Genomic DNA, 27,797 nt, shown 5'->3' with positions numbered 1-27,797 from the left:
TTTAATGTGTGTTCGAACCATGATGTGTCTCACATACTGCAATGACTGCGGAGGATGAATAAAAATAAGAGTTCAACATCCATGCTGCCACATATTTTCCAAGTCTCGTTTGTCCTGCCAGTAGTACTGTGATCTGACAACGCGAGATTTGTATGGTCTAACAAACGCGCGAGCTCCATGTACGCAAGATGGCAACGGCCACGGCGTTTCTGTTCAGGAGTCCTCGTAAAAGTGGTACTTTTGAATGGTTTACAGATAAAGCCAGCCATACACCATACAAACAAAAAAGACAAGTACAAAGTACAAATATTTTATATTCTATATTTTGCCACCTTACGCTGGCGGTCGTACAAATACAACTTATTATTTTGAATGACTCTAATCACTTTATTGATACTCTACTTTGCTTATGACAACAACCAAAGAGTCAATTAAACATCAGAACAAAAAACCATTATAAATAGAAATAACACATAAAAACAAAACAATAAACGTTTTTATACAATTAATTGTGTAGTATTTTTAACGATGATAATAGCCTATGTAGATAATACAAATTCAATATTCCTAATCTTCAATGCGCTTCAAGACAAGTGTCATTTGGGGTTTTAAGGCATTTCAAAAAAAGGGGGGAATGTTATAAAGTCAGTATAAATTAATATCTGGGATGGCTCACACCTGTTTTACGCGAGGGATAAATTGAAGAATACGGGCCCACTCAAACGCATCACCCCCTTTGCTCGGCCTGAAAGCAATTCACTCTGATGACGTCACTCGCAGAGTTGTCATGGCGTCTTTGGGACTGAAGCTGCTACTGCAATTTAGCTAAAATCGGTCGACAGTCTGTAAATCGAAATGGAGAAAAATGCAAGCCTGCATCGAGACACTGACGGGAGCACGCTGTGTGCCACGATTGCAGGAGAGATGGGCGATGTAACTGCTGTCGGTGGAGTAAAAGGAACAGCTGATCAATGCAAGAATAGTGAGGCTGCTCTCAGTAGTTTGGTCAACGTTAGTTGTAATAACAGCATCACAAATGTGAGTGCTCCCGGCGCAGTGAATGTCATCTCTAGTGCTGGGAAGTCGGACGTGCTAGAAGTGATCCAAGTCCTCCCCGTGCAGGAGGATAAGAAGAAGAGGAGCGAGTCGGGGTCCGGGGATCAGATCAGTAACGGGATGGGGCATGACTCGGTGCTGGCTGCAAGAGATAACGAGGGTGGTGCCTCAAAGTTAGTAAACAACACCTCTGACGGCCCGTCCTCACCTCCCGCTATGGAGGGCGCAGATGTGCATGCTGAAGTGTTGACTTGTGCAGAAAGTGAACCGACAAAACTTGCCAAACCGACTCATCTTTGCACGGACAACGCAATAACGGCGCACGTCAGATCGGGGCTGTCCGGTGATCACACCTTATCGGAGGGATTGCCGAGTGGGAGTGACCCCGATCCCAGCCTCGGTGGAGAGTCCCGAAGCATTGATTCCCTGGAGTCTTTCTCTAACCTCAACTCCTGCCCCAGCTCCGATCTGAACAGCGAGGGGCTGGAGGACCGAGGACTGGCCCTGGCGCTGCAGGGCGAGTACGAGGCCGATGGGACAAAGACAGCCTGTGCGAAGGAACGGGCCGCCGCCGGACAGTCTCTATACCACATCAAGTGGATCAAGTGGAGGGAGGAGAACACGCCGATCATCACCCAGAACGAGAACGGCCCTTGTCCATTACTGGCAATCATGAATGTCCTTCTGCTTGCATGGAAGGTAAAGAAGATGATCATAGATACATAGAGACTATGGATATATTTATAAAGCTCTGTCAGCAGCTGTTCTATATAATCATAACTATAGTACATTTAGACTCATTTAACACTTCACCTAACACTAAGTCCTGGTGCCTCCTCTACCCCTCAGCACTTTCTGTTGGGAAGATTATTTCATTTAGTATTTTATATCAATGATATGAGGTGTTTTACAAACTGTAACACATGGGTCAAACATACTAAATTGTTTTGTATTGTTTTTTAGTTCACTTGTGTTGCAGTGCTTTGCTTGATGCATGGGTTCAGAATTAATGAACAATGAACTGCAACAGTTAAGTGACTAATGATTAGTCAATCAACTATTGTCAGCTATTTTCAACATCTATACATTTGTATAACTATGCATACAAAGAGGGATGCGTTTCTTTGTTTTATATCCAATACAACTGAACATATTTGAAATCAAAAACAAAACAAGACATTTAAAAACATCACATTGTAGTTTGACAATATTGGATATAGATTGTTCACTATTTTCTGACATTTTACAGACCAAACAATAATCGATTCATCTGTAATTGATAGAATACCTGGTTAAACTGCCCTAAACAGTGGGTTTCCATGTCTCTCTGTTGCAGGTTAAGATGCCACCTATGATGGAAATTATTACTGTTGAGCAACTGATGGAGTATCTTGGTGAGTGTCTATTAAAACGTATTAAACATGAGCAGGTTGACGCCACATCTCTGATGAAAGGGCAACCTCAGTGAATATGGCTCTCTTCTGCTTTTTTCATCTGGCTTCACATTTACAATAACAAACTGTGTGTAATATAACCTGTTTTGTAATTTGCAGAAGATAACATTTAGAAAGTAGTTCTCTCCAATACTAACATGTTGATCTGCTTTTCCGTAGCATTGCCCATGAGTGCACATACCAGCCAATAACAGACTAGTAGACATTCTTAGGTTTCACGTCCTCTCAAATTCTGGCGGATGCATACTTTAGGTCAGATATATATATATATATTCCAGTCAACAGAGGAAGAGAGCAGAACAGGGGAATCCCCTTGATTACATATTCTGCTGTTGCAAAGGAAACAGGAGCTATCTCTTCTCTCTGGCTGTCTCCTGCCCTTCATAACTTTAGAATATCAAAGTCGAGAGAGTCTTATTACTGCAGGGGTTCTCTAGAGGTAGAGCTGGGCTTCACTAGCTTCTCCTCTCCAGTATCCACTGCCATGAGTAGACTATGTAATCCACATCACAGAACTGTATGTGAACTATTTTATAGTAGATGTTCCCCTTACTTGGACTTTGTATTGGCATGAATTAGGATACAGGGTTTCAGTTCAATATATTGCAATTCTGTAAGAAAGACGATACATTGCTTTTTACAAATATAATTGTAAGAACACTGTTATAGTTTAAAGCAGTGGTTCTCAACTGGTCAGGCCTCGGGACCCACTTTTTCCTTAGTCAATAGATCGCGACCCGAAATTTTGAACCACTCAAATCTATTCAACAAAAAATCGTGCAGTAAAATATACTCTTTTCAGCATACATTATTAATTAAAGTGAAGTACAGTGCATATATCCCTTATATCTCTTCACAGAACTAAAGTATGCTTTTAAATAAGGTTTAATGAGATGATGGAATCAAAGCTGAACTGCATAACATAAAAAGGCCCACATGCTGAAAACCCAACCCCAGAAGGGGGGTCTGGGGGGATTCTCCCCCAGGAGATTTTTTGAAATACTAACATATAAACTACCCATTCTGGTACACTCTGAGAAGAAAATAAATAAATCTATTACTACCCGACATATTAATAATATTTTATGCCATTGTTTGTTTTTCACTTTGTTATGACTGCTTGCTGCTCCTCACAGAGAGAAGAGCAAAGAGGAGATATTCTGTGTGAATTACTTTAAATTGTGGGTAAGGGTAGATAGCCCCCATTGTTCTGTGACCTGTCAATCATCAAAACTGGGGGTCATATTTAATTATGTGTTCATTTTTATCTGAAGTTGTACCCATGGATAAAGAATAGTTCTACCGCAAAGTTATTCTCCGTGGGCAACAATCTTGATTGGCCAGAAGACTCGGAAAAACATCAGCAAAGATGTTTTATTGAGAAGATGATCACTACGTGACAGAAGTTTTCAAAACCGTTTATGGTCTCCGGTACTTCCAGTCCAACGCCTACTGCATGCACAGCGTTAGAAAATCGGGCCTTCAAAATAAAAGTATGACTTTTTTCCCCCCCAAAAAAAAAAAAAAACAATTCTAAAATTTTTTTTCTTCACTCACACATCTGCGACCCACTTGAAAGTGGGTCGCGACCCACCAGTTGAGAACCACTGGTTTAAAGAACACATCGCCATATGCATACAATCTGGGTAACAAAATGTACATTTTTATGCAATCAGAACAGTTGGATCTACATGCTGTCCCTTTAGCATCATTTTACTACTCATTATGCAATATGAGCCACAGTTTGACCCTGGTCTTTGCATGTAAACTATTATTTATAAATCTAAACCATGTCTTTGAGAATCGATACAATAGTCCAAAACATAATAAAGTGACACTTAAGTGTACCCCTGATATGGATTTTTTAACTTGTTCGTGTCCAAACTGCTCTCATCTCTATTAAATTGCAGTTAAGTAGGCCTAATGAAGGAATTCAACAATGCACTAAAAAAGCACTATGTGTAATCTCCAAAAGTGCTTATTTGTGCTGTATTCGGGTGGACACCTTGTGCTTGCATTCAATAACAGCACACAACATGAATATCTTATCACGTCCAGGGGCTGCTAGATACTTCTAACCTCAGCAGCAATTTTCAAAACACACAGACACAAGGAGTGATGGTAGGTGATGTGTAGTTTAAAGCGGGTGGTGGTCCTCGTCAACAGTATGCAACGTAGCATGGCCAGTGATCCAGACACATTGAGGCAGACAGACACAGATATTAGTGGAGAATCAGAGTTCAGTGAGTCCACAGTTCAAGGGAATACAGAGCAGCGAGGGGCTTTCCCTGCCGTCCACATGCTGGAGTAAATCCACTCCGCTAGCTGGCCCCCTGCTGGAAAAAATGATTGAATTTCAAATAAATACAAACTGGTATTTTTGCCTTTGCCTCTTTACGATCAAAACACAGTATTAGCCCACTATTACCAACTTATAACTGAGTTGTAATGTAAAGTGCTACTGTTTTTTAAAACTGCAATTAGTCTGTTGTTCATTCCAAAAGCCTTGATAGTTCACACGTTTGACATAGTCTATGAACCTGGTTGGTGTATCCGTTTGCATTCACATGAAGAAATCATCGTGCCTTTCTAGGACACTCATTACAATTATTAAGCACAAATTCCAATACAAATACAGGCTGTTTTTCCCACTTAATCCATGCCATTCATTCTATTTGCTTGTGCAAAACAACAAAAGTGTTTTTTCTCCATGTGTAGCTGTTGATGACAAGAGGTCCATGGCATTCCTCTGAGTAATACTCAGTTCAAGTATGTGTTGACAGTGCAGCGTGGCTCTGTTGCCAGTTCCCAATAAATACACGAGTCTCTGTGAAGCGTTTTGAAAAACACTTACGCATGAGTTTTAAAAGTAAGGACTGCATTTAAGCTTTTGCAGCAATAACAAAAATATAATTGCATGGCTTCCTTAGCCATTATATCAATGTGATTTACAGAAAAGGTTTCTAATAACACAAGGAACAAAAAAAAATGTACAAGCAATACGTTTGAAAGATTTCATAAGAAAATGTAATCACAGTTTTTTTTACGGATATGATGGTGCAGGGAATGATCATTTTTAAATCATTATCCTAGTTTCTATTAAAAATACTTTAAAATAATCATGGTCGTTTTTTTTTCTAGGATCTATTTAAAACAAATATCATATGCAATATAATTGGTATGCTTGAATATCACTACAGCACAATTATACTTTATTCAGAATATTTTGACAAATACTTTACCTTTTAACAGATATTGCGCCTCAGAAAGTTTGGATATTTGACTAGATCATGTCCCGATTTTTTTTGTGACCTTTTTTGTTGCCCTCACAGAGGAATTTATATACACAGATACAAATTATATAGACAATAATACAAAAAGAAAAAGGAAAGACAAAGAAAAAATATAGGGAATCCCTTTCCCATGCCACCCCGTCCCTCCCCCTTCCCACCCATCTTCCCATTTCACAGAAAATCCTACCTGATGTTTGTTAGCAATCGTCTGAGTTCATATTATATATATTATTTATATTATAGCATAACAATTTATCCACATCAAATACATTCATAATTTTGTTTTCATAACATTTCACAATTTCTGGATTTTGAGAACATTCTGATTCATGTTCTGCCTTAATAAGCTCAGACTGTTTAAGAGAGAGGCAAACTACAACAAAATAAACATGTGGCTTGAGTTGTCCTGCTCAGCTGTGTAATGGTCTGCCCTGAATAGAACCACATACGCCTGATGTAGAGTAAAGTCTAGATTTGGTGTTCTGTGTTCATATGAAACATTTTGTTTGTAGCGCTGAGAGCTACAGAGATCTCAGGTGACGCCACAGTAGAAAGAGACTCTACTGATGCTGCATGTTCGGTACAGCCTCCACTTGGTAGAACAGCTGGCCAGTGCTAAACGCTCCCAATGGCTTTTCGAAACATCTGAAACCATCTGTCTTCTTCTATACAAATGCTTAAGATAAAAAGCTATTGCGATAATCAATCATGGTTGTTTCGCTCTGTCATCATCTCTTTCCCTCTGTCCCTCTGCAGGAGACTACATTCTGGAAACCAAGCCTAAAGAGATATCAGAGGCTCAGCGGCTAAACTATGAGCAGGTAAGGCCTGCTTAATCACTGATGAATTATTATTAAACAGACATGTGTTTCTGCTTATGTGTGTGCATCAGTAATCTGCTGACTGTTCGTGGTACCTAAGGAGAACAGGGCTTTGGGGACGAACACACTCTCTCTTCCTCTGTGCTGAAGCCAGTGTTTGCGAGTTCAACAAGAGCTCTCACTTTTCATCGACACACTCAAAATATACCTCCGCTTGATGTATTTTCACCACAGTACACAAAGTGAGGTGCACACTTTGCTCTGATGTGCATGCTTACACTAAAGCCGGTTTTGTGCATTTGCATTAAGGTAAGAAGATCAGCTGTGTTTCATAATATGGAAATAAGCATTGAGATGATGACAAACCACATGAAACTGAAGCTTAGCTTTTTTCCATTACTCTATACGTTACATAATCTATTTCTCAGAAGGGGGTCAGGAGTGTCAGATTATGTTGTTTCACATGGCTGTAAATGCTTAGAGACGTGTGTGTGTGTGTGTGTGTGTGTGTGTGTGTGTGTGTGTGTGTGTGTGTGTGTGTGTGTGTGTGTGTGTGTGTGTGTGTGTGTGTGTGTGTGTGTGTGGTGTGTGTGTGTGTGTGTGTGTGTGTGTGTGTGTGTGTGTGTGTGTGTGTGTGTGTGTGTGTGTGTGTGTGTGTGTGTGTGTGTGTGTGTGTGTGTGTGTGTGTGTGTGTGTGTGTGTGTGTGTGTGTGTGTGTGTGTGTGTGTGTGTGTGTGTGTGTGTGTGTGTGTGTGTGTGTGTGTGTGTGTGTGTGTGTGTGTGTGTGTGTGTGTGTGTGTGGCTCCAGCTACCCAGCTTCCTCCCGTCTCCACTGCCTGCCGAGTGCAGTGTGGGCCCGGCCTCTCCTCCTCTTGCGTGGCAGAGCACCAGCACATCTGTGAATAATTTGAAGCCACACTTGCCCCTCATTCAAAGAGGAGCAAAAATAATGTGCAGTCTCCTCATAGAAGCTCCTGCAACGCTCTTTCTAAATTTAAGTTGAGCAGACATACAACCTCTTCAATAAATCAGTGGTGCTCTCAGCATGCACAGTTAAAGTAAGGGAGTGGTATGAGTGTGTGTTGGATAGTTATTATGGCAGTCTAATTCTAGTCACTGGCCTGAGAGCTCTTTTGCGAGGCTGTCCTCATGTCCGTGTGCTTCATGTGTGGAGACCAAAGTGGGAGGCTCTTTGAGATCTAAGAGAGAAAGTCTGAAATGTGTTTATGTGCATGTCAAACAAAAGGTGTCCTCCTCTTTATATCTTGGAGAGCTTTCATTGCTTATTGGATTGTTAGAAAATACAACTCAAGCTACCCTGTCTTTGAAAAGAGCAGTAGGAGTTCATAACAGAAGTAGTTCTATTTATAAATTCCGCTTAAAAACATCATCTGCCACAGGAGAGTATGAGGATTAAAGTAGCATTTGCACGGTGGCTCTTTTAGCTATTGTTAAATATTTACTCGAAGGAGCAGTGGAAGTGAGAGTGATCTTCTTTCACAAGGCAATTCACCCATATGACTGTTGAAGGCATCATTATATCATGTTTGAGAAGCCTTTTTTTAAATGTAGTGTCATTCAAAGTTCTGGTCCTTGTTCCTTAATGTTTCTTAAACCTTTTTCTTTTAGTTCTGAGTAAAGCAGATAAAATGCAAACGTGGGAATTAAAAAGCATTGTTGCGTATGTCCTTAACCCTAGCCGCTTTGATGATGAACGATGCACTTTTTTCCAACAAATCTGTTTGGTAAGCTCCCTGGCAATCGAATGATGGGTCCTCTGACTATGAATCTACCTCAAATTGACATTAGGTGATATGGAAACATGATGAGCAAATACTGATGGTGATGTCAGAGACAAAGCAAGAACCATAAAAGCTCATGGTGGATGGGAGAAAAGGGAGAGACTGGGCTGTCAGTTATACAGGTTGTGATGTTGGATACATATTTAATTCAAGCAGGATCTATCTAATTATATAATCAGAAAGTACGCTTTACACAGGGTTATCAGTTTGATGGGTACACGTTTACAATTTAATGCAATCCATTACAAGCTCCAGTGCACACGCATGTATCGTTTTATGAATCCTATAATCAATTTATGGTGAGAAGTGTTCTGTCCTCTTTATGTGTGAATGGGGCCTGACAAATGCTAGAAACTTTCTATTAGCTTGATGATGCATCCAACTGAAAAGTAGAGCAGTGACAGCTGCGGATATGTGCCAGGCTTCATAAAAGTATGACCCACATTATGGGACATTACAGCCTAGTAAACCATTTTTATTATTTACAGCTCCCACTGATGGGTTGTGGTGTTATGATATAATTGACTTTTGTCCTGCAGGGATTTATATGAGGTTAATGGATATGTTGTGTTTAACATCCCCTAAAAATGAGTTGGTTTAACAATGGCACAACAGTGTCAGGCTTGGTTATAAACTTCTTTCTTGACGGCATTTTTCTTAACGGCCAAACATCCATTATGACTAAAGAAAGGAAAGCTTTGTAGGAACAAACTCCTTTATCTTGGTACTGTAATGTCATATTCTGTCAACTACCAGTTAATACCATCTGTTTGGATTTAGTTTTTAGGTACATTTTAGGTTTTTAGGTACATTTATTTCATTCAAAACTAAGCAGAAGAGGGAAAGTAACTATGTAGAAAGGCCATCGCTAACGTTACTGTGGAACTGCATCCAACACACGCACAGATGAATGCCAGTGATGCTTTGATAATCATCGCCAAGTGCTCATCTGCTGTTGGATCCCTCTGCCCTCAAGTGAAGAGCTGTGGTCCATTACACAGCCCTGCTAATCCTGCCATCACTGCTCATCCGCTCATAAACGCCCTAATCCACACACTGAGATCATCAGATGGCCCGCTGAAGGCTTTTCACCTCAGCTCTCCGCACCAAAGCTGCAGTAGCTCACCCTCACTATAACTATTACTTTAAAAAAATATTTTTATTTTATGATTTGACAGCAATTATACTCTTCATTGGACATGAAACAGGTTATAAAGTATTTATTCAGAAGGCTTTGAATCCGTTTGCTTTTTGGGATTTGAGACTTCATACTAGAAAAACCTTAAAATGATTGCAATACATCATGTAAAATAAATATTCACATTTAAAATAATAAAAAAGAGCTGTTCGATGTTGTAGTGAAACAAATATTATGCTGTTCAGAATATTTTAACATTGTCACGTGTCAAATAAACAAAAGGATGTGGAGTGCATTCAACCGTGTTTCACTGTTTTAATTTAGACCATTTAAAGTGTTTTTAAATAAACACTTTTATAACTTGTTTTGAAAGGATTTATGTACATTTTGATTAGAATTATTATTTTAGACATAATAATATTTATTTTAAAACTATAAAAAAAACTTTCAGACTTTTCAAAACAAAAGTACAAAGAATTTATAAAACAAAAATAAAATGGCTGACAAAATAATAAAAAAATGGTTAAACAGTATAACATCTTTACACTAGAAGACAGTGGTCGTTGAGCCTCACCCGCCCCCATCACTCTGTGTGACTCCCCAGTAACCGCTGTGGAGTCTTTCCGCTTCCTGGGCACCATCATCGCCCTGGACCTCAAATGGGAGCAGAACATCTGCTCCCTCATCAAAAAAGCACAGCAGAGGATGTTCTTCCTGAGGCAGCTGAAGAAATTCAACCTGCCAAAGACGATGATGGTGAACTTCTACACTTCCATCATCGATGCTGTAATCACCATCTGGTACGCCGCAGCCACAACCAAGGAAAAGGGCAGGCCGCAGCGGGTCATCCGCTCTGCAGAGAAGGTGATCGGCTGCAATCTGCCATCCCTCCACGACCTGCATGCCTCCAGGACCCTGAGGCGGGCAGGGAAGATAGTGGCCGACCCCTCCCACCCTGGACACCCCCCTCCCCTCTGGCAGGAGGCTGCGCTCCATCGGGACCAAAACCTCTCGCCACCTGAACAGTTTCTTCCCCTCCGCTACCGGCCTCTTAAACAAGGCCCGGCCACTGACACTTAACTCAGCCACATCATAGACTATATGCATTACATTAATGCACACAATGTTCATACTCCTTTCTGCACATATTCTTATATCACATTTCATAGTTTATATTCTTAAATTAATTCATAGCATTCTATTTCCATGTAAATGACTGCTTTATTTAATTTGTATTGCTATTTAACTGTATTTTATTACGGTATAAAATATTTTTTGTTTTATATTAGATTTCTTGTTTTTTATATTTTATGTATGCACCATGACATCAAGTCAAATTCCTAGTATGTGCGAACCTTGTTTGTAGCCTTTATTTAACCAGGTGAAAGCCCCTTGAGATCAAAAGATCTCTTTTTCAAGGGTGACCTGCAGGACATTAGTTACACCTGTAACATAAAAACAACAGAACAACAATAAGGATGACATACAACAACAATAAGGATGACATACAACCTACCTGGCAATACACCTGTTTCTGATTTCTGATTACCATCTAGCCATTCTGTTAGGTGGTTGAATCTTCTGTTTGTTATCTAGGGTTTATGGTTGTGGTATCTGTAAACTAATTGGCTTGGCTTTTGGCTCATTTGACTTGTATCTCTGTCACTAGTCATTTATTGTTGGAAGAATGAGAGGAAATCACTCACAACACAAACACAACAGAGTTGAAGGGCTCAGCTGCAAGGCTTAACTTGATCCCAGACTGTAATGGCAGCAGAGGTTTGGAGCCAGCTGGGAAACATTGCCCTGAGCTCCGTTTGGTTCTCAGGTGTGTGGATGCATACACGTGAGTCATATATCTATAGATATATATGGCATACATATGATGTTATGTGTATATAAAGTCTCTAGGGTGCATCTTTTGCAGTAAGCGATTGGATGGTGGTCATATTGGAAACGGTTCTCTTCAATCGTTCAGTCAGTGAATTATAATAATTTCTCTCTACATTTGTATATTTTTGGAAGCTTTCAAAACCTTTTTCTCTAATACTAGTGATAACAAAATATAATTTAAAAGTCAAACACTAGTTCTGATTCTTCCATCTCACAAAACACAGCTCTGATTTTTTTCTAATCAGTGTGAGAATCAAAAAGGGTATATTTCACAGCTCTGTTTGGGCCACACCAGGTGAAATCCAATTAAAACGGACACGAACTGAGATTTGTTTTATAAAACTATTAAACACCCTGCAATTAGTGAAGCCATTGTTTTTCTTGAGGACTTTAAAAGCTGCTTTAAAAAAGACAAACCTGAAGTAGGATATATCTGATAATTGGATTATATTTTAGGGAAGTCACAATTGCAACAAGCATCTGCAATAATGTCCTCTTAATTGTAAAACATGTATAAAACGCTGGTATTAAAAGGTGGTAAAAAGCTGTTGTGGAATTGGCTGAACTGATTTTCAGTTCATACTCACTGCTGAAGGCAAAACAGAAGTCAGGCAAGGTGAAGCGATACTTTCTCAGGGTCTGTGTGAAACCGACAAGCTTTTACCATTTTGACCAGACTGCTGCTTTAAGATAGCAAAGTTTTTGCTGAAATATACCCAGAGCAGCTCTTTTGGGTTCTGTGTTCTACTCAGTAAATGCCCCTGGCATCTCAAGGCCTTGAGGCTTAGTTTTGTGTAACGTTACTTCCCTGTGACGCTGCATACTTTATATACATCAGCTTGATTTCTGTGTACATTTCAGTGTCCACAGACCGCCCACTGTCTCGCACACTGCATGGGGCTTTGCAGACTTTGACGGCCTTTGTTTTTTAAAATAATTATTGTTTTCCTCCTAGTATCAGGGCTGAGTCTGTTCATTATGAAGGGGGCTGGTATCATGTGAAAAAGTGACGTCAATGCATGCCTTCTGCTACAGTGAGTCATCTCCCATCATCTGGACAAAAACACACAACGATGTCGAAGCCATATAAAGTTATTGAAAAGGTTTTCTAAGGTTATTGTCAAGCTTTCTTTTTTATCTTTATATTATGACAAGTGCTTGAAATTGCTGAGCTGACCCATTCTCTCCTCTAATACATGTCATTGCACTGTTGACCCTGTATTAACCTACTATGATTAATAAAGTTAAACTGAAACTAATTATGGCCAACACAAGAGGTGTCAGTGAGATCAAAGCTGTTGGATGATCTCTGTGGTGGCTTGTTATAATGTTGAATCATTCTGTGATGCACTGTTTGAGCCTTGAGAAATATTAAACAGTGGGCATTGATGTTTGTGGACATACAAACAAAGTAATGCAATCAGTGTTAACAGAATGCATCTTTGGCTTTTTCAGACGTAATTTGACCTTACGTCATCTATATAGACGAGAGCTATAAGATAAGAAAGTTAAAAAAGTGAGGAAATTATCACTAAAGGATTTTAAACATACTTTGATACTAAAGCTATTATTTACGCAAAATAAATAAAAATCCCACATTTATGTTTATTCATATATTCATTTTAACATTGAGATGCATGTCGTCCTTTTTCTTCTTCTCTTCTCGTTTTCTGTCACGTCGTTAACCCTTTAACCACCAGACCAAGAAAAAAGCTATGGAAAAATTATTTGTTTGCATTTTTTTATCAAACCATTTTAATTTTTTTGACTGACCACACAGTCAGGGTGGTCAGATTAACTGGTCGAGCTGGCCTTTTATGGTAAAAGTGCATTTTCAACAATCATCATATACAGCAGGGGTTCCCAAAGTGTCATCATTACGAGATGATTACAAAATAATATTTTTTTTTTTTATCAATATTTTTTTTAATCAATTTAATTTGTTTTTAATAATAACGTGTGCATAAACATCATCAGGGGCGGACTAGCCATCTGTATGATTTCCCCGCAACGAGGCTCCCCCTTTGACAATCCACTAGCGTAGTGTTTCTCAAACTTTTTCATACCAAGGAACACTTAACCAATAAAAAAACTCTCACGGACCACCTAACTCCACAAATATCCAAAAACAATAGGCCTGCTTACCCAACAGTATATAACAAATTACAGCCTAATAATGACAGCTTAACCTTCTCTATATCGCCTCGTTCACACATTAAATCAACAATACAAATACAACTACAGATTATATAAGCATTTAGTTCAAATGCGATTTAAAATGCTCTCAGGTTTTACACCTCTTATTATGAAATGTAGACTACATTTATTACGGAGTTTATTTCCGAGCCAACAGACACACAGATCGTTGGTACTGAGAGATATGCAAAATACACGGCATGTAGTACGACACAAACCTCCGCTGTGGATTTTCAAAACAAAATACAGTAAAACTATGGTCGCACGCCCAAGTTTAACTCTGAGGCCTGCATGGTCTGCCTACTGTACAAAACAAAAATGTAAAAATATGTATGCAGCCCCAACAACAGCCTCTGATCATCAACAGACTTCATGCAATGCTTCATCAGATGCATATATTAGATAATAATCTCTATCTCACTCCTAACACATCTAAATCTACTTTCAGCATGGATAAATGTTCATAAAATACATCCATTGTTTGTTATATGCTTCTTGAAATCCTAAAAAACACATCGTTTTTCTAGAACAGATTACAAATCGCCTGAAAATGGTACAAACAAGTGGCAACATGTTTGACGAAGGTGTTGCGCTGGGCTATATCATTCAATCGAAAGTTAAACTTAAGCTCGATCCATTGCATGTACAGTATTTGTATGCATCAAACTGAAATAAAACACAAACTCAAATACATTTTTTTCTTTTATGGAAAATGAGCAATATATACAACCAGATATATTCATAAAAGATCATTAATTATAATCAGGGCTGCACATAACTGGTGCGCTGGTGCGCATGCGCACCCACCGCGAAAAAAGGAGCACCCGATCATTTGAAAAAAGGCGCATTTGCGCACCAACATTGAGAGAGAGAGATATTTGCAAGTTGCATATTAACTGGTAAGATAGCAGGGTTTCCCACACATAGACTTTACCTGGGCGGGCCACCCAGGTATATTAACGGCCGCCAAAGTATAATTCGTAAGCCGTTTAGGTTTGATTTTTTTAATCCGCGAGCACGACGGCATCTGTCGATCCCTCGCTCTACCCCCTCGCTATCGTGTGAAGGGTCTGCTTTATGCACTCCGCACAGTAACCCTGCTGCGAGGCTCCGGTGAACAGTCCATGAGCGTGCTCACTAGCGCAACCCCCCCCCCCGTTTATAAAGTCAAGTACCCCTCAAAAGGTCCGGTTTATTTCATTTTAAGGATGCGCACCAAGCACCATCTCCAGGTGCTCCTTTGAGAACCAGGGCAAAAAGGTTGTGTGCACCCCTGATTATAATTGTAAAAAAAAAATGTAATTTATTTCAGAAACACTTTTTGTTATATTCCATGGAATGCTCTTAACATCCCGATAGCAATGAATATATTAAATGCTTTGACATCTGTGAAAGCCGTAGTACTGTAAAAAGCACGACCAATCATCTGAGCCGGCCCGGCTAAAATAACTGTATGGCCTACATGCCCGTCAGCCTTCCATCTGTGCACAAACTTATCTCGTGCCCTCATTGGTCATGTGCGCGTTTGTGTGTGTTGGAGGAGGGGCTCTGTAAGGAAGTCTGAAGGAAGGGGCAGATTTTTTTTCGGCTTTTTTTGGCAAATTCTAGCGCACTCGAGCTGGTTTCTCCAAAATTACATACCCCACCTTTAAGTGTTTTTCATAATAAAAAAAGACTTGCTCATCTTACTGTATATGCTGAATTGGCCTAACAAGAAACCACTGGCCCAACAGCAAATGTCCATATCCTGTGTTGGCCTAACTTGCTCATCTGTGTGCAACTTTGGGCAGAATGCCATGCATGATAGGTGCTATATACATTATTATAACTCTTTCACTCTGAGACTCATTAGGCAATAATAGATTTAGTAATATTACCATGAATCTAGCTATTTATTTACCATATTTTATTGGACAATATCTCTGAAACTCTGAAAAGGTCATATTGCTAGTTTACCATAAAAGGCCAATTCGACCGATTGGTTGAGCATATTTAAAAAAAAAAAAATTACACCCTTGTTAAAACTTGTTTTGTACATCAAGTTATCTAATTATGTTCAGTCAGTACTCTGACACTAAAATCTGTCAAAAATGATATGGTTACCTTACAAAAGTTGACCAAAAAGAGTGATTTCTTCAGCAGTGATTTTTAGCATGCCAACTTTCTCAGTGGAAGCTAGCTGAAGGGCATTCTGTTCGAACCACAGTGACATCTAGAGGTTGTTTTGTGCATAATATGTCAACCAAATGGTAGAGCTGGCTGAATCAGATTATATTGTCGAGTGTTCCTGATATTTTGTCCACCCCTTGGTAATATTACCAAAGGGAAATATCAAATGTCTCTCAACAATGAGTCTGAGTGCTCACTCAGAAATATATTATCAAATGATTTCCTGGCAGCGACTTCCATTTCCTCCTGTGGTCGTGGGATGATTGACAGTAAGCAGAGCGAAAACGAATAAGTGCTGTAAATATGAAAACTCTCAACTGAGTCACAGGAAAGTGTAAAGCAGAACTACTTGATAAAACAAATTTGAGGCACAAATGTTGGAAATGTGTTTTTTTGTAGTGTACAGGAATAAATGTCAGCTAATGACTTCTCGTAAGTGTAGAAAAATCAATCCAGACAAACAGGAATAATGAGACACACAAAGGCACTTGCAACAGCTGGACAAGGCACAGCTTGTTTAATACAAAAATATAAAATACAAACGTTTTATTAAAGATATTTGTTTGTACATTGTATACAGTATGTATGCACTTTGCTGCATTGTTATCACACATTTCCTAACATAGCATCTGATCTCCTTATTCCCTAGAACATGAGTGATGCCATGGCGGTGTTGCACAAGCTGCAGACGGGTCTGGATGTGAACGTGAAGTTCACAGGGGTGCAGGTCTTCGAGTACACCCCAGAATGCATTGTGTTTGATCTGCTCGACATCCCTCTCTACCACGGCTGGCTGGTTGACCCCCAGGTGAGATGGACTTCACTGCTGCCTCTCTTTACCTCCCAGAAACAATCTTGTTTTATTGCTTGCCTCTCTATCCTCAACACGTGTCCTTAGAATTCATTCCAAGTATTAAAATATTCTACCGGCCTGTTCTTGACGTTTTTCTCAGGTCGTGCTCACACTAGTTATTGTCTGTTTTGTACTAACCCTAATTTATGACGAACAAACCTAGAGGGGTGATAATGAAGTAATACACGCTGACAGGAAACTCTCAGAAATCTTTGCTCATCCTGATTTATCAGTGATACATGAACGTACCTGACTGAACTTGAGTGAACCCCAATGTGCCTTATTAATCTTCTGTAGAGTGGCTTATAAATAAAGATCGAAAGCAGGATGAAAACCTGACATCATGCACCATATGGTATGAATACCATGCTGTAGAAGAGTGGGACCACACAGTGCCTTGACATTTCCCACATTTAAAGATTTTAGCGTTTGAATGAATATTAATGTCATATAAACTGAGTCAAGCTTCTTTGGTATGTCCTTTATGCATTCTGAGTTCTCTTGGAAGCAGACCGCTTCAATGATATCGTTCACACAACCCTAGATAAAGATGGTAAACATGAAGAGGGATCAAGTTTACAAAGTGATACTAGTTTCAGTATGAACCTCATTTCACTACAACGTTTCTCTCTGTTCTACATTTTGTATAAATCGGCTGTGGCTTTCATTAAATCAGCTTCAAAGCTTGGTGAGTGTTCTTTCCCACAGTTTTTGCTGTTTTTGTTTGCAGATGCAGGACATTGTCAAGGCAGTGGGAAACTGCAGCTACAACCAGCTGGTAGAGAAGATAATATCCTGCAAACAGTCAGACAACAGTGAGCTGGCAGGGGAAGGTGAGTGCTCTCCTCTCTCTCCTCTCTCTCTCTGCTGTCTGACCTGCCTGACTCCTTCCTGTCACCCTCAGCTCCTCTCCCTCCCTGGGCACTTGGTGGTGGAGAAAACAAAACTAAATCATGCATTTTGGGGACATTTTAAACTTTAAAAAAAAAATACATTTTTGATTTAAAAAAATCTTCTTTCTTTTAATTATACTATCTTTGTGTCGTCCATATCGAGCATCACAAGTAGAACTTGTTGCTGGAAAAAACATGAACAGCAGTGTTCATTAAATGATATGTGTTTACTGTCCAGGGCAAGACAAAAGCAAACCAGGACATACTTCCACAGCTCACACTTACCAGCTTTCTTACCAGCTGTTGGTAGTCTCCACTGAAAATATTTGCTCATTCAACACTGAGCTTCCTGAGTGAGCTGGTCTGCTGCAAAATCAACACATGAAAGCTTTGAGCCGAGGGTGATACGGACCTGGCACTTTACTCCTTTCAATAATATTTCTGGATTTGTAGCTTAGGAATGTACAATTAGGGCTTACTTTAAGTGACATCTATGCTGCTCATCACTACTTCAATAGAGGAATTTTCTTCTTTAACTACAAAAGTATCATTTTAATATCCATTGCTAACCCATTGTTGCCTTGAATTCTTGGGTGAAAACTTCACATTGACCAAACAATGTAAAAGAAGAGCATAGCAGTGATTCATTTAAGTAAATGGATAACATGTTTTACAACAGAAAAACTATCAGTATCGAAAAAATACCCCTTAACTTGTGGAGAATAACCCAAATCTCCTTTATCTAGTGGTATGCTCACGAGATTAACTCATGCACACTATAATGTTACTATATAATACACTTCAGCTTGCAAGGACAAGTAGTAGGCAGGCCCATTTATTTAATTGGATCTAGAATTTGCTGTTTTTTATTCTTCAATATGTTAATGACCAATTTGTGGGTGAAGTCTCCACTCATATAAAACTCTACTCTTAAAAACGACTTTAGTTGTCATGCTTTAATGTACTTTAATACAAGTTTCTTTTCTACCAGCCTCTAAAAGTTATTCTCGGCTGGAGTGTTTGTTTGACTGCCTGATTTCCCGGGGATTTGCTGAATGCCGCTCTATCTTACAGATCCCTCACCATCTGCCTCTCAGCCTATATTGAGTTCACTATAGCAACCGTGACCATTTCCAGCAGCACAAAGTCTGTGTTCAAATAGCTACAACACACATTACAGCGGGGTTTCCAAATAGTGACCCATGAATGAGTAAGAATCGCTGCAATGTAACGCAATTGACTCATCCACTGGTCTGTGGTCTAATAATGCAACATAAAAAAGCTATGTTACTTCATAAGTATATTTTTAACAGGTGAAGCTCATCCAAATGAAATCAACATTGACATTATATCACTCATTTTTAAGTGAATTGTTAAATCTGTCTGTATATTCTGTGAAATATACGGATTAAAAGCAAGATAAGATAAAGTATTCAACTGACACTGATCTTAAGTCCATGTTTCTGCATTTGCTCATCAATCACAATTTCAATCTCTCCTTCTTTGTCTCCTCTTTGGTTCCTCTTCCCCTCCTCTCGCCCCAGGCATCGTGGCAGAGCAGTTTCTGAGCAGCACAGCCACTCAGCTTACGTACCATGGCTTATGTGAGCTCACATCCACCGTACAGGAGGGAGAGCTCTGTGTCTTCTTCAGGAATAACCACTTCAGCACCATGATCAAATACAAGGTGAACACTGTAAATTATACCTTCACCGTAAAGGTCCCATGTCATGCTTTTCCGGTTATTACCCGTCCCCTTGTGTGTTATGAAGGTTTTTATGCATGTAAACGGTGTGCAGAGTCAAACCCTCAAAGTACACCCTGTAGCGAGTAAAACTCTACACAGAAGTATACAGAAAATACCTCCCCAAAACGCCTCGTTGGAGATACGTCATTGTCCATTTGATTCTTCCGGGTACGCATGATGTCATCCGTACCCGGAACGAAATGGACCAATCCGTGGAGCCGTTACGTTACGTCCGCGGAGCCGTTATGTTAAGCCCCCGCTGATTGGTCCAAATTGACCAATCCACGGACTTCCTCACACACTCAGTGCAGGCAGCTCTGCTGATTTCTCCTCCCTGGCTGCAGGCTGATAACAGACAGTTGGGATCGCGGTGAAATTTTCTCTGCAGACCCATTCTCACTGCAGACCCATTCTCACCGCGTTTATCAACCTTTTTCTTACTCAATATCAAGCCACACTTATTGTTTTTACTTCGGCTGTGACTTTGTGTGTGCTCAGGGTGAGTTTGGCTGTGTTTCGCTGTGTATCGCTAAACAAGGAAATCATACCTCCACGGAGCTCAGCGCGATTCACAACGTCCCGACTGGTCCCGACCAATCGGAGCACACTGGGCTCACAGAGAGGGGGGGGCAAGAGCTGCAACGAGCCGTTTAGTGGAGAGAGTGAATACTGCTGAATACACATACTTTACAGAGTGCTGTATGCGAAACCAATGTGAGTTTGGAAAATTGCACAGTATAAATCTATTCTAGTAGACCTCAACAATGGAATTATAATCAGTAGAAATGGCCATGACATGGGACCTTTAAGTGTAGGTATACTCAGATTGAGACTCCAGTTTGGAGCTTACTTTAGAAATTGCGGCAACTTAAAAGAGGTTGTTTTATTAACTGTCCCCCCATTCAGTGACAAGCAGCTTGAGGCCCTTTACTTTAACCGGACATTTACTGTGTTTTCTCTGTATTACTCAAATGGGTATTCTGACAGAATCCTCTTAAAGGTAAAGATTTCTTTCTGATAACTGTTCATGTTCATATAGATATCAGCAAAACTACCTTTAAAATCTTAAATGGAATGTCCTTTATTTTGTCCGTCAACTCAACATAATGAACTTGCTTTACTGAAATATTGTTCTGAAGGCTATTCAGTAAGAAATCATTCTGGTGCTTTCTTATATTATTTGATGAATGGTTGATTTTTATAGGGGAGACTTTTGGTAATATTTAACTGAATTGTAATAAATGTAACTAGTAATTTACAGTAGATTAAGATAAATAACTTACTATCAAGTCTTGCCCTCTACCGTTGGAAGCACTCTCTCTGTTTGTCTTTCCATTTGCCTAAAGCTCCTTGATATTTTGCTGTACTGTTCACACAAGTTCTGCTATAACATGTTCTAAAAACTGATGAAAGCTTGGTATTTATGTATTACACGTGTACAATGCTACACCAATCACTACAACCCTTTAGGCGCCTGCCCACAGCTGGATTACTATATCACTGCCGCTCGGACAGACCTTTCCTGTTGTCTGCAGGATGGGAAGTGGAGCCTGCTTACTTAATTTTGAATAGTACTCCATTGTAGCCAAAGTAAGCATAGCTGTGTGTATCACTCAGCAGCCCGAGTTCTTTTGCAATCACTGAGCTGCACTTTTACATGTACACACAGTTACAATCATTTATGATAAACAACCACATAAAGATTGTTTGTGCTTACGCAGGGTTCCTATGCTTCTTTCAGTCGAAAACCTTGAAAACACTTGGACATATGTTAGGTCATAGGACACAGATGGAAATGAGGGTTAAATCTCCTTTTTCCAGGCAGTCTAATAGTGTTTAGTTTAGTCCTTTTTGTTAAGTTCATGTTCTTGCTAGCTGATTTTTCCTGCAAAGATTTAAGGTATGCGCAATAGTTTCAAATGTGTGATGCAATGCTGCATTATTATGTTTAAATTAACATTTGGGGTAGCAGATTCACAATAAAGTAAAGTGCCGTTCATCTGCAGGTATGTTTGCAATATTCTATGACACATTTCTCATAATCTATTGGCATGTTAGAGATGATTTCATTGATAATGTCCAGCCATAGTCTGCGCTGTCTTTTAAATAAGACTTCAATAGGGAGAAACATATTAGTGTATGGAGCGACCCTTGTGCATCATGCTAGCTAGATCATCGCAGAAAATGTCCTGTCAATGTCCCTGGAACAGGAGTAACCATGCAGTCTTGTATGTCTGCGTGCGCTGTGATACTGATTGGATGTTTGTATGTTTGTATGTAATGCACGCCTGCTTGTTTCCCAGGGCCAGCTGTACCTCCTAGTCACAGACCAAGGCTTCCTGACGGAGGAGAAGGTCGTCTGGGAGAGTCTGCACAACGTCGACGGAGACGGAAACTTCTGTGATTCTGAGTTCCGGTTGCGCCCTCCGTCGAACCCAGAGACTGTGTACCGAGGCCAGCAGGATCAGATAGACCAGGTCTGAGCACTGATGCAGGCAAGACTAGACGAACCAGAAATGATCCACTCCAAAACCAGGATTGATGTATAATCACAACGTGGTTTTTTACGCCATGAGACAGAATACAAGACCAGTAAGGTCACTGTACTGCTCTACAAACATTTATAAATAACACTGGAGGAAAGAAGAGCCAAAAATAAAGAAACACATAACAAAGATTTTAGGAAGCCATGTACAAAAAGATCTACTGTGCACCATCCCAGGCTGAAATTAAAACAGGGAGGTTCCTTAATAATAGATGTGTATGGCTCCCGCACGCGCCTACCTCTGTTCTCATCCATGATTTGCTGTAGCACATAGTCACCAAATCGGACTATAATGCATTGGGTTTATGTCTCCCGGCTGCTTTCACAGCTGTCTGCTCATTGGTCGGCCACAGCGCTCAAAGCGCTGATAAATTGTCTGCCTTCGCTCCCACACACACAGACCTCCACGAGCATGGGGGCTATTACTTTTTATTTGCGTTGCTTACTCATGCCCACTCCTTTTCTCCGAGATGGCGTTGGTGAAAAAAAATCCATGAAGGCAATGTTCTGCACTCATAATCAATTCCATTAGGTTGGAGAAAAGGTGTAATGATCTCAGGGGGAAAATTGGGTCTTTGTCAGGGACAGAGTACATGAAATAATATAAGATACTGAGTTTAATACCATGGATAGAAGCAGGATAAAGGACATTTTAAACCAATGAATACAAAGAGTAGAATAAAGATGGTACAGCAAATTAAAATGAATGGACTAACTCTAATGACTCTATTATTAGGAAAGTAATAGTGTCGTGGATTGGTCTGTTGGTATTATAGGCTGAGGAATTACAGCTGCTGCATAAACACAGCACAGTTTAGGCATCACATTGACACTTTTGCTTGTAAATTATCAAGTCTTACTCTGTGTGTGCTTGTGTGTGTGTGTATGTGTGTGTGTGTCAGGACTATCTGATGGCGCTGTCGCTGCAGCAGGAGCAGCAGTGCCAGGATGTGCAGTGGGACCAGCTGCCCGAGGGCATCAGTGACCTTGAGCTGGCAAAAAAGCTCCAGGAAGAGGAGGACCGGCGCGCCTCCCAGTACTACCAGGAGCAAGAGCAGGAGCAAGCGGCGGCAGAGGCACAGGTGGGGGGGAGGGAGGGGAGGAGGAGGACTTTCTACAAATGTGGAGCATTTAATGTAGCTCAGAGGGCTTTTGGAAACAGATGGATGTCTAAATCAGAGAGTTTGAGCTATAAAAGAGGAATTCGATTTCAAAAGAGATAATGGTATTATTTTTTCTTGTAACGCAGCCTCCTTTCACTGTGAGGTCCAGACACAGGCATCGCCCCTCAGACTGCCCTTATATCAGTTATTACACATCCTTATAGATATGTAAGATATACCATAATGATTCAATTATTTCTATAAACGACAATATTATAACCAATGTGGCACTCCTTTAAGTACCTCTTGATTTTTGGTAACAACAATAATAAATTATATAATACTTTTTTCTAACAAATATGCATATTTCTTACCTAAATATAATATGAAACAACAAATAAACATCAGAATATAAAAAAAACATAAAACTGAATCCCTTACTTCCCCTTTCCTTCACTTAATTCCTACTTTTCTTCATACTTATTTTTCACATAGATGCATGTCATTGACATATACAAAATTAAATTAAAAATAAATATATATATTTTAACACCTTAAAAGGTAATATTATATCTTAAAATGTATGCTATTTAAACATAAAGTTGGGAAATGTTTCCCAACTTCATGTGAACTTAAAGAAAGATTGATTGTTTTTCTAGATTTCTGCATAAACATATCTCAAAGTATTCTTTTTTTTTTTCAAAGCCTGTACAATTCTTCATATTTTCTAACCAAGACCTTAATATTTGCCTTATCACTTAATTCCAGTTCAGAACACTATAAGTAGCTTTGCATGAAACATACTCATACCTATGAATTTATACCCTTCTGCCCTTCAATCCTGTTTTCGCAGCAGGACCAGCCAGAGCCGGCCGAGGGAGAGGAGGTGGACAGAGGAGGAGCAGGAGCAGGAGGAGGACCTGGAGGAGGAGCAGCAGCTGGCACTGGGATGGTAGCTGCAGCAGGAGCCACACCCAGCCCGGGAAAACAGACCTCTAATGTGGAGCGCAAAGCCAAGAAAGAATCCAAGGATAAAGACAAATGTATGATTTTGTAACATACAGTGTGTCTGTATGAGTGTGAGTTTTAGGTGCATTTGCTTATGTGAGAAAGGGGGACTGCATTTGTCTCTCCATGTACTGGACACTTGGACAAACAAGGGAAGGAGACGTTATGAGGAGAGATGCGTTGAGACTAACAGAGGATTTGCTGTTCCCACACCACTGGTGCCTGCTATCCTCTATCCTCAGTGGAACCTGGACACCAGAGGAAGGGACACTACAACGACAACTACCCCTTATCTTTCATACAGTCTGCCAAACTTTGTTACAAGTAGCACAGTGCACTATATTTGTGATGTGGAGTCAAGTTTATTCGGGGTGGTATATTTTATAGCAAAATACATAATCTGAAGAGACAAAATGTCACCTTCTCTCCATTTTACTTTTCCCAAAAAGTTCAATCATTTCACTCATGTGTCATTGCTGCAGCTTATAAGCTTTTTTGTACGTATCAATATTTACACTTTTTATTTATGTATCTGTGTAAGATACTTTTTATTTTTCTGGAAGCTGAGAGGGATTTGCTCATAATATTGCCTGTAGGAATTTGGTCAAACACTATTTGTGTCCCCTCCGTAACACTATGTACCGAAGGGTTCATTAATGGCAGATAGCTGCCAGACTCTGTAGCTACGCAACAAAACTCATCACAGTTGGCGCTGTTCAGATTTGCCTTACCAGAGTATGGCAGTGTTTTATTCTGCTCTGTCTGAATGTGAGTGTGTTTGTTTTGTGTGTATTGTATGTACAGTTGACTTGTGGTAAACACATTTACTGAACATCGCTGACGTTGAAGTTTCGGTTTGGAATTAGACAAATCTTTTTACGCCGTACAAGTTCAGTAAAGGATTTGTCTTTCCTTTTATGTTGTGATTTTATTTTACCAAATGTATGTTGAGGCAGTCAAACTGAAAAGAACGTTTCTGGTTTAAGTTGTTTCTGTGAGAGACCCAACTTTCTTGTGTGTGCGTGTGTGTGTGTGTGTGTGTGTGTGTGTGTAGGCACTATCATAATCCCCTGTGTTTAGAAGTTCCACTGCAGTCACGCTTAAAAAGAAATACTGCAAAACATAGTTATTTGCATGTAATCTTCTTGACAAGGGAAGTTCATTTAATATTTCTCAACAGGTTATTTTCCAGTAACCTGAATCCAAAATATGTGACACAGAGATTTACAACACAAGTTCAAACTCCAGTTACAAAGTAGGGAACCTGACTTGTGTCATGCTGCTGTTTTCTCAAATGGACGTTTCCTTTACCGTTCTCCACCAGTGTACATTCAATGTATTTTTTTAGCCCCATTCTGGGTAAAGATTCTCAAATGTCAAATTCAGAGACGGATACATTAATCAGTTAATTGTTGAACATTAGGTTTCTTTTACAAACTAAGTTTTCCTGGGGGCATACAATATACTCTGAATTCTGTGGTATGGACTTTTTACTTGTGTGCATTTCACTGCAGCGCGCAAACACGTGATGTACATATTTACCTAATGCATTCTTATAATGGATCTAGCTGGTGGTTTGTGCCATTATTGTACCATGGGACTGCCTCCTGAGAGACTTTTCTATCTATACATTCCAAGTGGATGCCTTGACTCTAGCCTTCTGTTACAGACTGAGGGAGACAGTTTTTGCAGTGCTTGTAAAGCGGTCTCCATTGTTGTGTTCTGTGAGAACGAGTTCACGGCCAGGATAATTACATGGAGGCAGCAGGCTACCTACTGTGTGGGAAACCCTTTCTGGTGGGCTCCATGTGACGGCTGGAGATTGAGCTCCATGTTTGTTTGGCCCTAAGGCCGCATTTTGTAAATAATTAAACGCCTTACAACATTTCAACACATTTTATAGGACAAAAGGAAACAGGTAGATTTCCAGAACAAGACAATCCATGCATTTTTTCACATCAAAGATACTCTCAGGCCTTTTGTGTAGGGACATATCCTCCAGTGTCTTTTATGTATTGGCACAGTTCCTCGGCCTATAATCACTTCCTAAATCACAACCTTAATTTCTGCGTATGTAAACGCACAACTATTTTAAATATGAAGGACACTATATTATTTAAGACCCTCGTTGACTTTTACACTAAAGAAATTAATAAAGCTGCTCCTCTTGTGTACTTTGTGACTACCTGAAAGAAACAAAAACCTTGGACAGGGTAAAGAAACATTGTTGATTATATATATTTGACATCGACTCTTTAGCTGTTTTTTTTTTTCATTGAGCTTAAAATAATTACACATATAATAAGGTGAATGCAAGAAGGCAGTGAGGAAGTGTGGCAACATTGCTTCTTTTTTTGTCCGTCTTTTCAGAATTTCACCTCATTTATATCTCGGCACATCAAGTGAACATGCTGATTAAACATTCTTGGGTGAATATTTAATAACTTCACTTGGTGTCGTTTAAAATAATATGGGAAGTTTTATTTTGGCCGGTGTTTGTATGAGTGAAAAGAGTGAAGTGACACATGCCACCCATTTTAATTATTTTAGATTTACTACTGTGCATTAGCTTGCTACCCCTCATCATTACTATCATAATTTGATATTTTGTTGTAATGTGTTTGTTTCACCCTAGTCCCTAAGACGGTTTGATCAGAAGGATATTGTGTGTTCAATGTCTCAAAGTGGTTTTTATTGTATGCCTTGTAAAAGTGATGGTGGGGTAAATACTGTAAAATGTGTGTTTTGACAAGGTGGTCATTGAACAAATAGTCGTTGTAATTGGTTTTGCACTGTTACATTAATATGCACTAACAAAAGAGAAACATACCTCATTTTATACAGAACATAAATTGTGCAAGAGTGCTATTGTCCTTTGGGTACTTAAAAAAAATGGAATCATGGCCAAAAGGATTAACTCAACATGGTCGGTTTCTTAAACCAGCTGAATAATATTAATTTGTAAAAATATAAAAGGGCTGTTACATTCTTTTGGCTTGAAATTAAAGTACATTGGTCAAAACAACTAGTACCACTTTAAAGGAACTTGCTGCAGTTTGATATATTCAGGTTAGAGGTACACCTATACCAGACAACAGGATACCAGTACAAGGCCTGAGTACCAGCACAGAGCTCAAAGACGACGAGGGACATGTGAATTACAACACAAGACTGATGGGTTTCAGTTGAATGGTCCAACAGAGGCAGTTTTTCTACAAAATACAGAAGACAATAGACAACCCAGGTACTCGACTCAATCAGCAAAAAATGGTGTAGGTGCACCCCTAATTCAGGTAGTCCATCTTTTAACTACACAACTTACTCAAATATGCTCACACCTTGACAAACAAAAAAGGGGAAAAGGCTGATTTCTAAAGCTTAAGTGTCATCTATGTAGCAAAAAGAGGGACATGTTCATTCTTGTTAGAGACACATGCAGTGTTGAACAATCTAAAGGGAGCATTTCTTTAATGCAATATCAAACTCCCTGATTGTACTTTGTGGTGCATTTAGTGTGGACTTAAATACTAGAAAGAGTAACGTTTTATTAACTATCCCAAAAAATATAATTTCCACTGTATGGCCCACTGTTTATATTTCACATGAAACATACAAGCAGAAGGAAGGTGTTTGTGAATATGGGAGGTTACTCATTTGTGTTGATTTCAATGTTCATCTATTTACATAAATGACCAAATAATGTATGTAGCCTTTCACATCAGTCACATAATGTATATGGTGATATATATAACAAAATGCCTTATAGACGAGGGACATTCAACCCGATTAGAAGTACCACCACGATAATAAAAGACTAAGATCATAA

General features: G+C 39.5%; 1 protein-coding gene across 2 annotated transcripts; it reads left to right on the top strand.

The window, feature by feature from the left end:
• The first annotated feature begins 772 nt into the window (after window positions 1-772).
• Window positions 773-27,797, top strand: mindy2 (MINDY lysine 48 deubiquitinase 2). Of its 2 annotated transcripts, XM_034197043.1 has the most exons (9): window positions 773-1,755; window positions 2,393-2,450; window positions 6,560-6,624; window positions 16,472-16,630; window positions 17,406-17,508; window positions 19,113-19,255; window positions 21,619-21,792; window positions 22,763-22,942; window positions 23,817-27,797. In XM_034197043.1, exons 1-9 carry the CDS (start codon window positions 856-858, stop codon window positions 24,018-24,020), a joined length of 1,986 nt encoding a protein of 661 aa, XP_034052934.1. In that variant the 5' UTR covers window positions 773-855; the 3' UTR covers window positions 24,021-27,797. The 2 variants fall into 2 exon arrangements, with proteins under 2 accessions (XP_034052934.1, XP_034052935.1); XM_034197044.1 differs by lacking the exon at window positions 23,817-27,797 and having other exon boundaries at window positions 21,619-21,810.

This window comes from Gymnodraco acuticeps, unplaced genomic scaffold (genome assembly GCF_902827175.1).
Source record: "Gymnodraco acuticeps unplaced genomic scaffold, fGymAcu1.1, whole genome shotgun sequence".
NCBI classification, from domain to species: domain Eukaryota; kingdom Metazoa; phylum Chordata; class Actinopteri; order Perciformes; family Bathydraconidae; genus Gymnodraco; species Gymnodraco acuticeps.
The sequence above is the reverse complement of the archived record's forward strand: the minus strand, read 5'-3'. Positions and strand labels throughout refer to the sequence as shown.

What these genes read in the sequence shown, in the direction of transcription:
- mindy2 (XM_034197043.1), top strand. Translation starts at nt 856, where the DNA reads ATGGAGAAAAATGCAAGCCTGCATCGAGACACTGACGGGAGCACGCTG. An exon ending in AGCGGCTAAACTATGAGCAG is followed by an intron (nt 6,625 to 16,471) that starts GTAAGGCCTGCT and finishes CTTATTCCCTAG; the next exon opens with AACATGAGTGATGCCATGGC. An exon ending in AGCAGGATCAGATAGACCAG is followed by an intron (nt 21,793 to 22,762) that starts GTCTGAGCACTG and finishes TGTGTGTGTCAG; the next exon opens with GACTATCTGATGGCGCTGTC.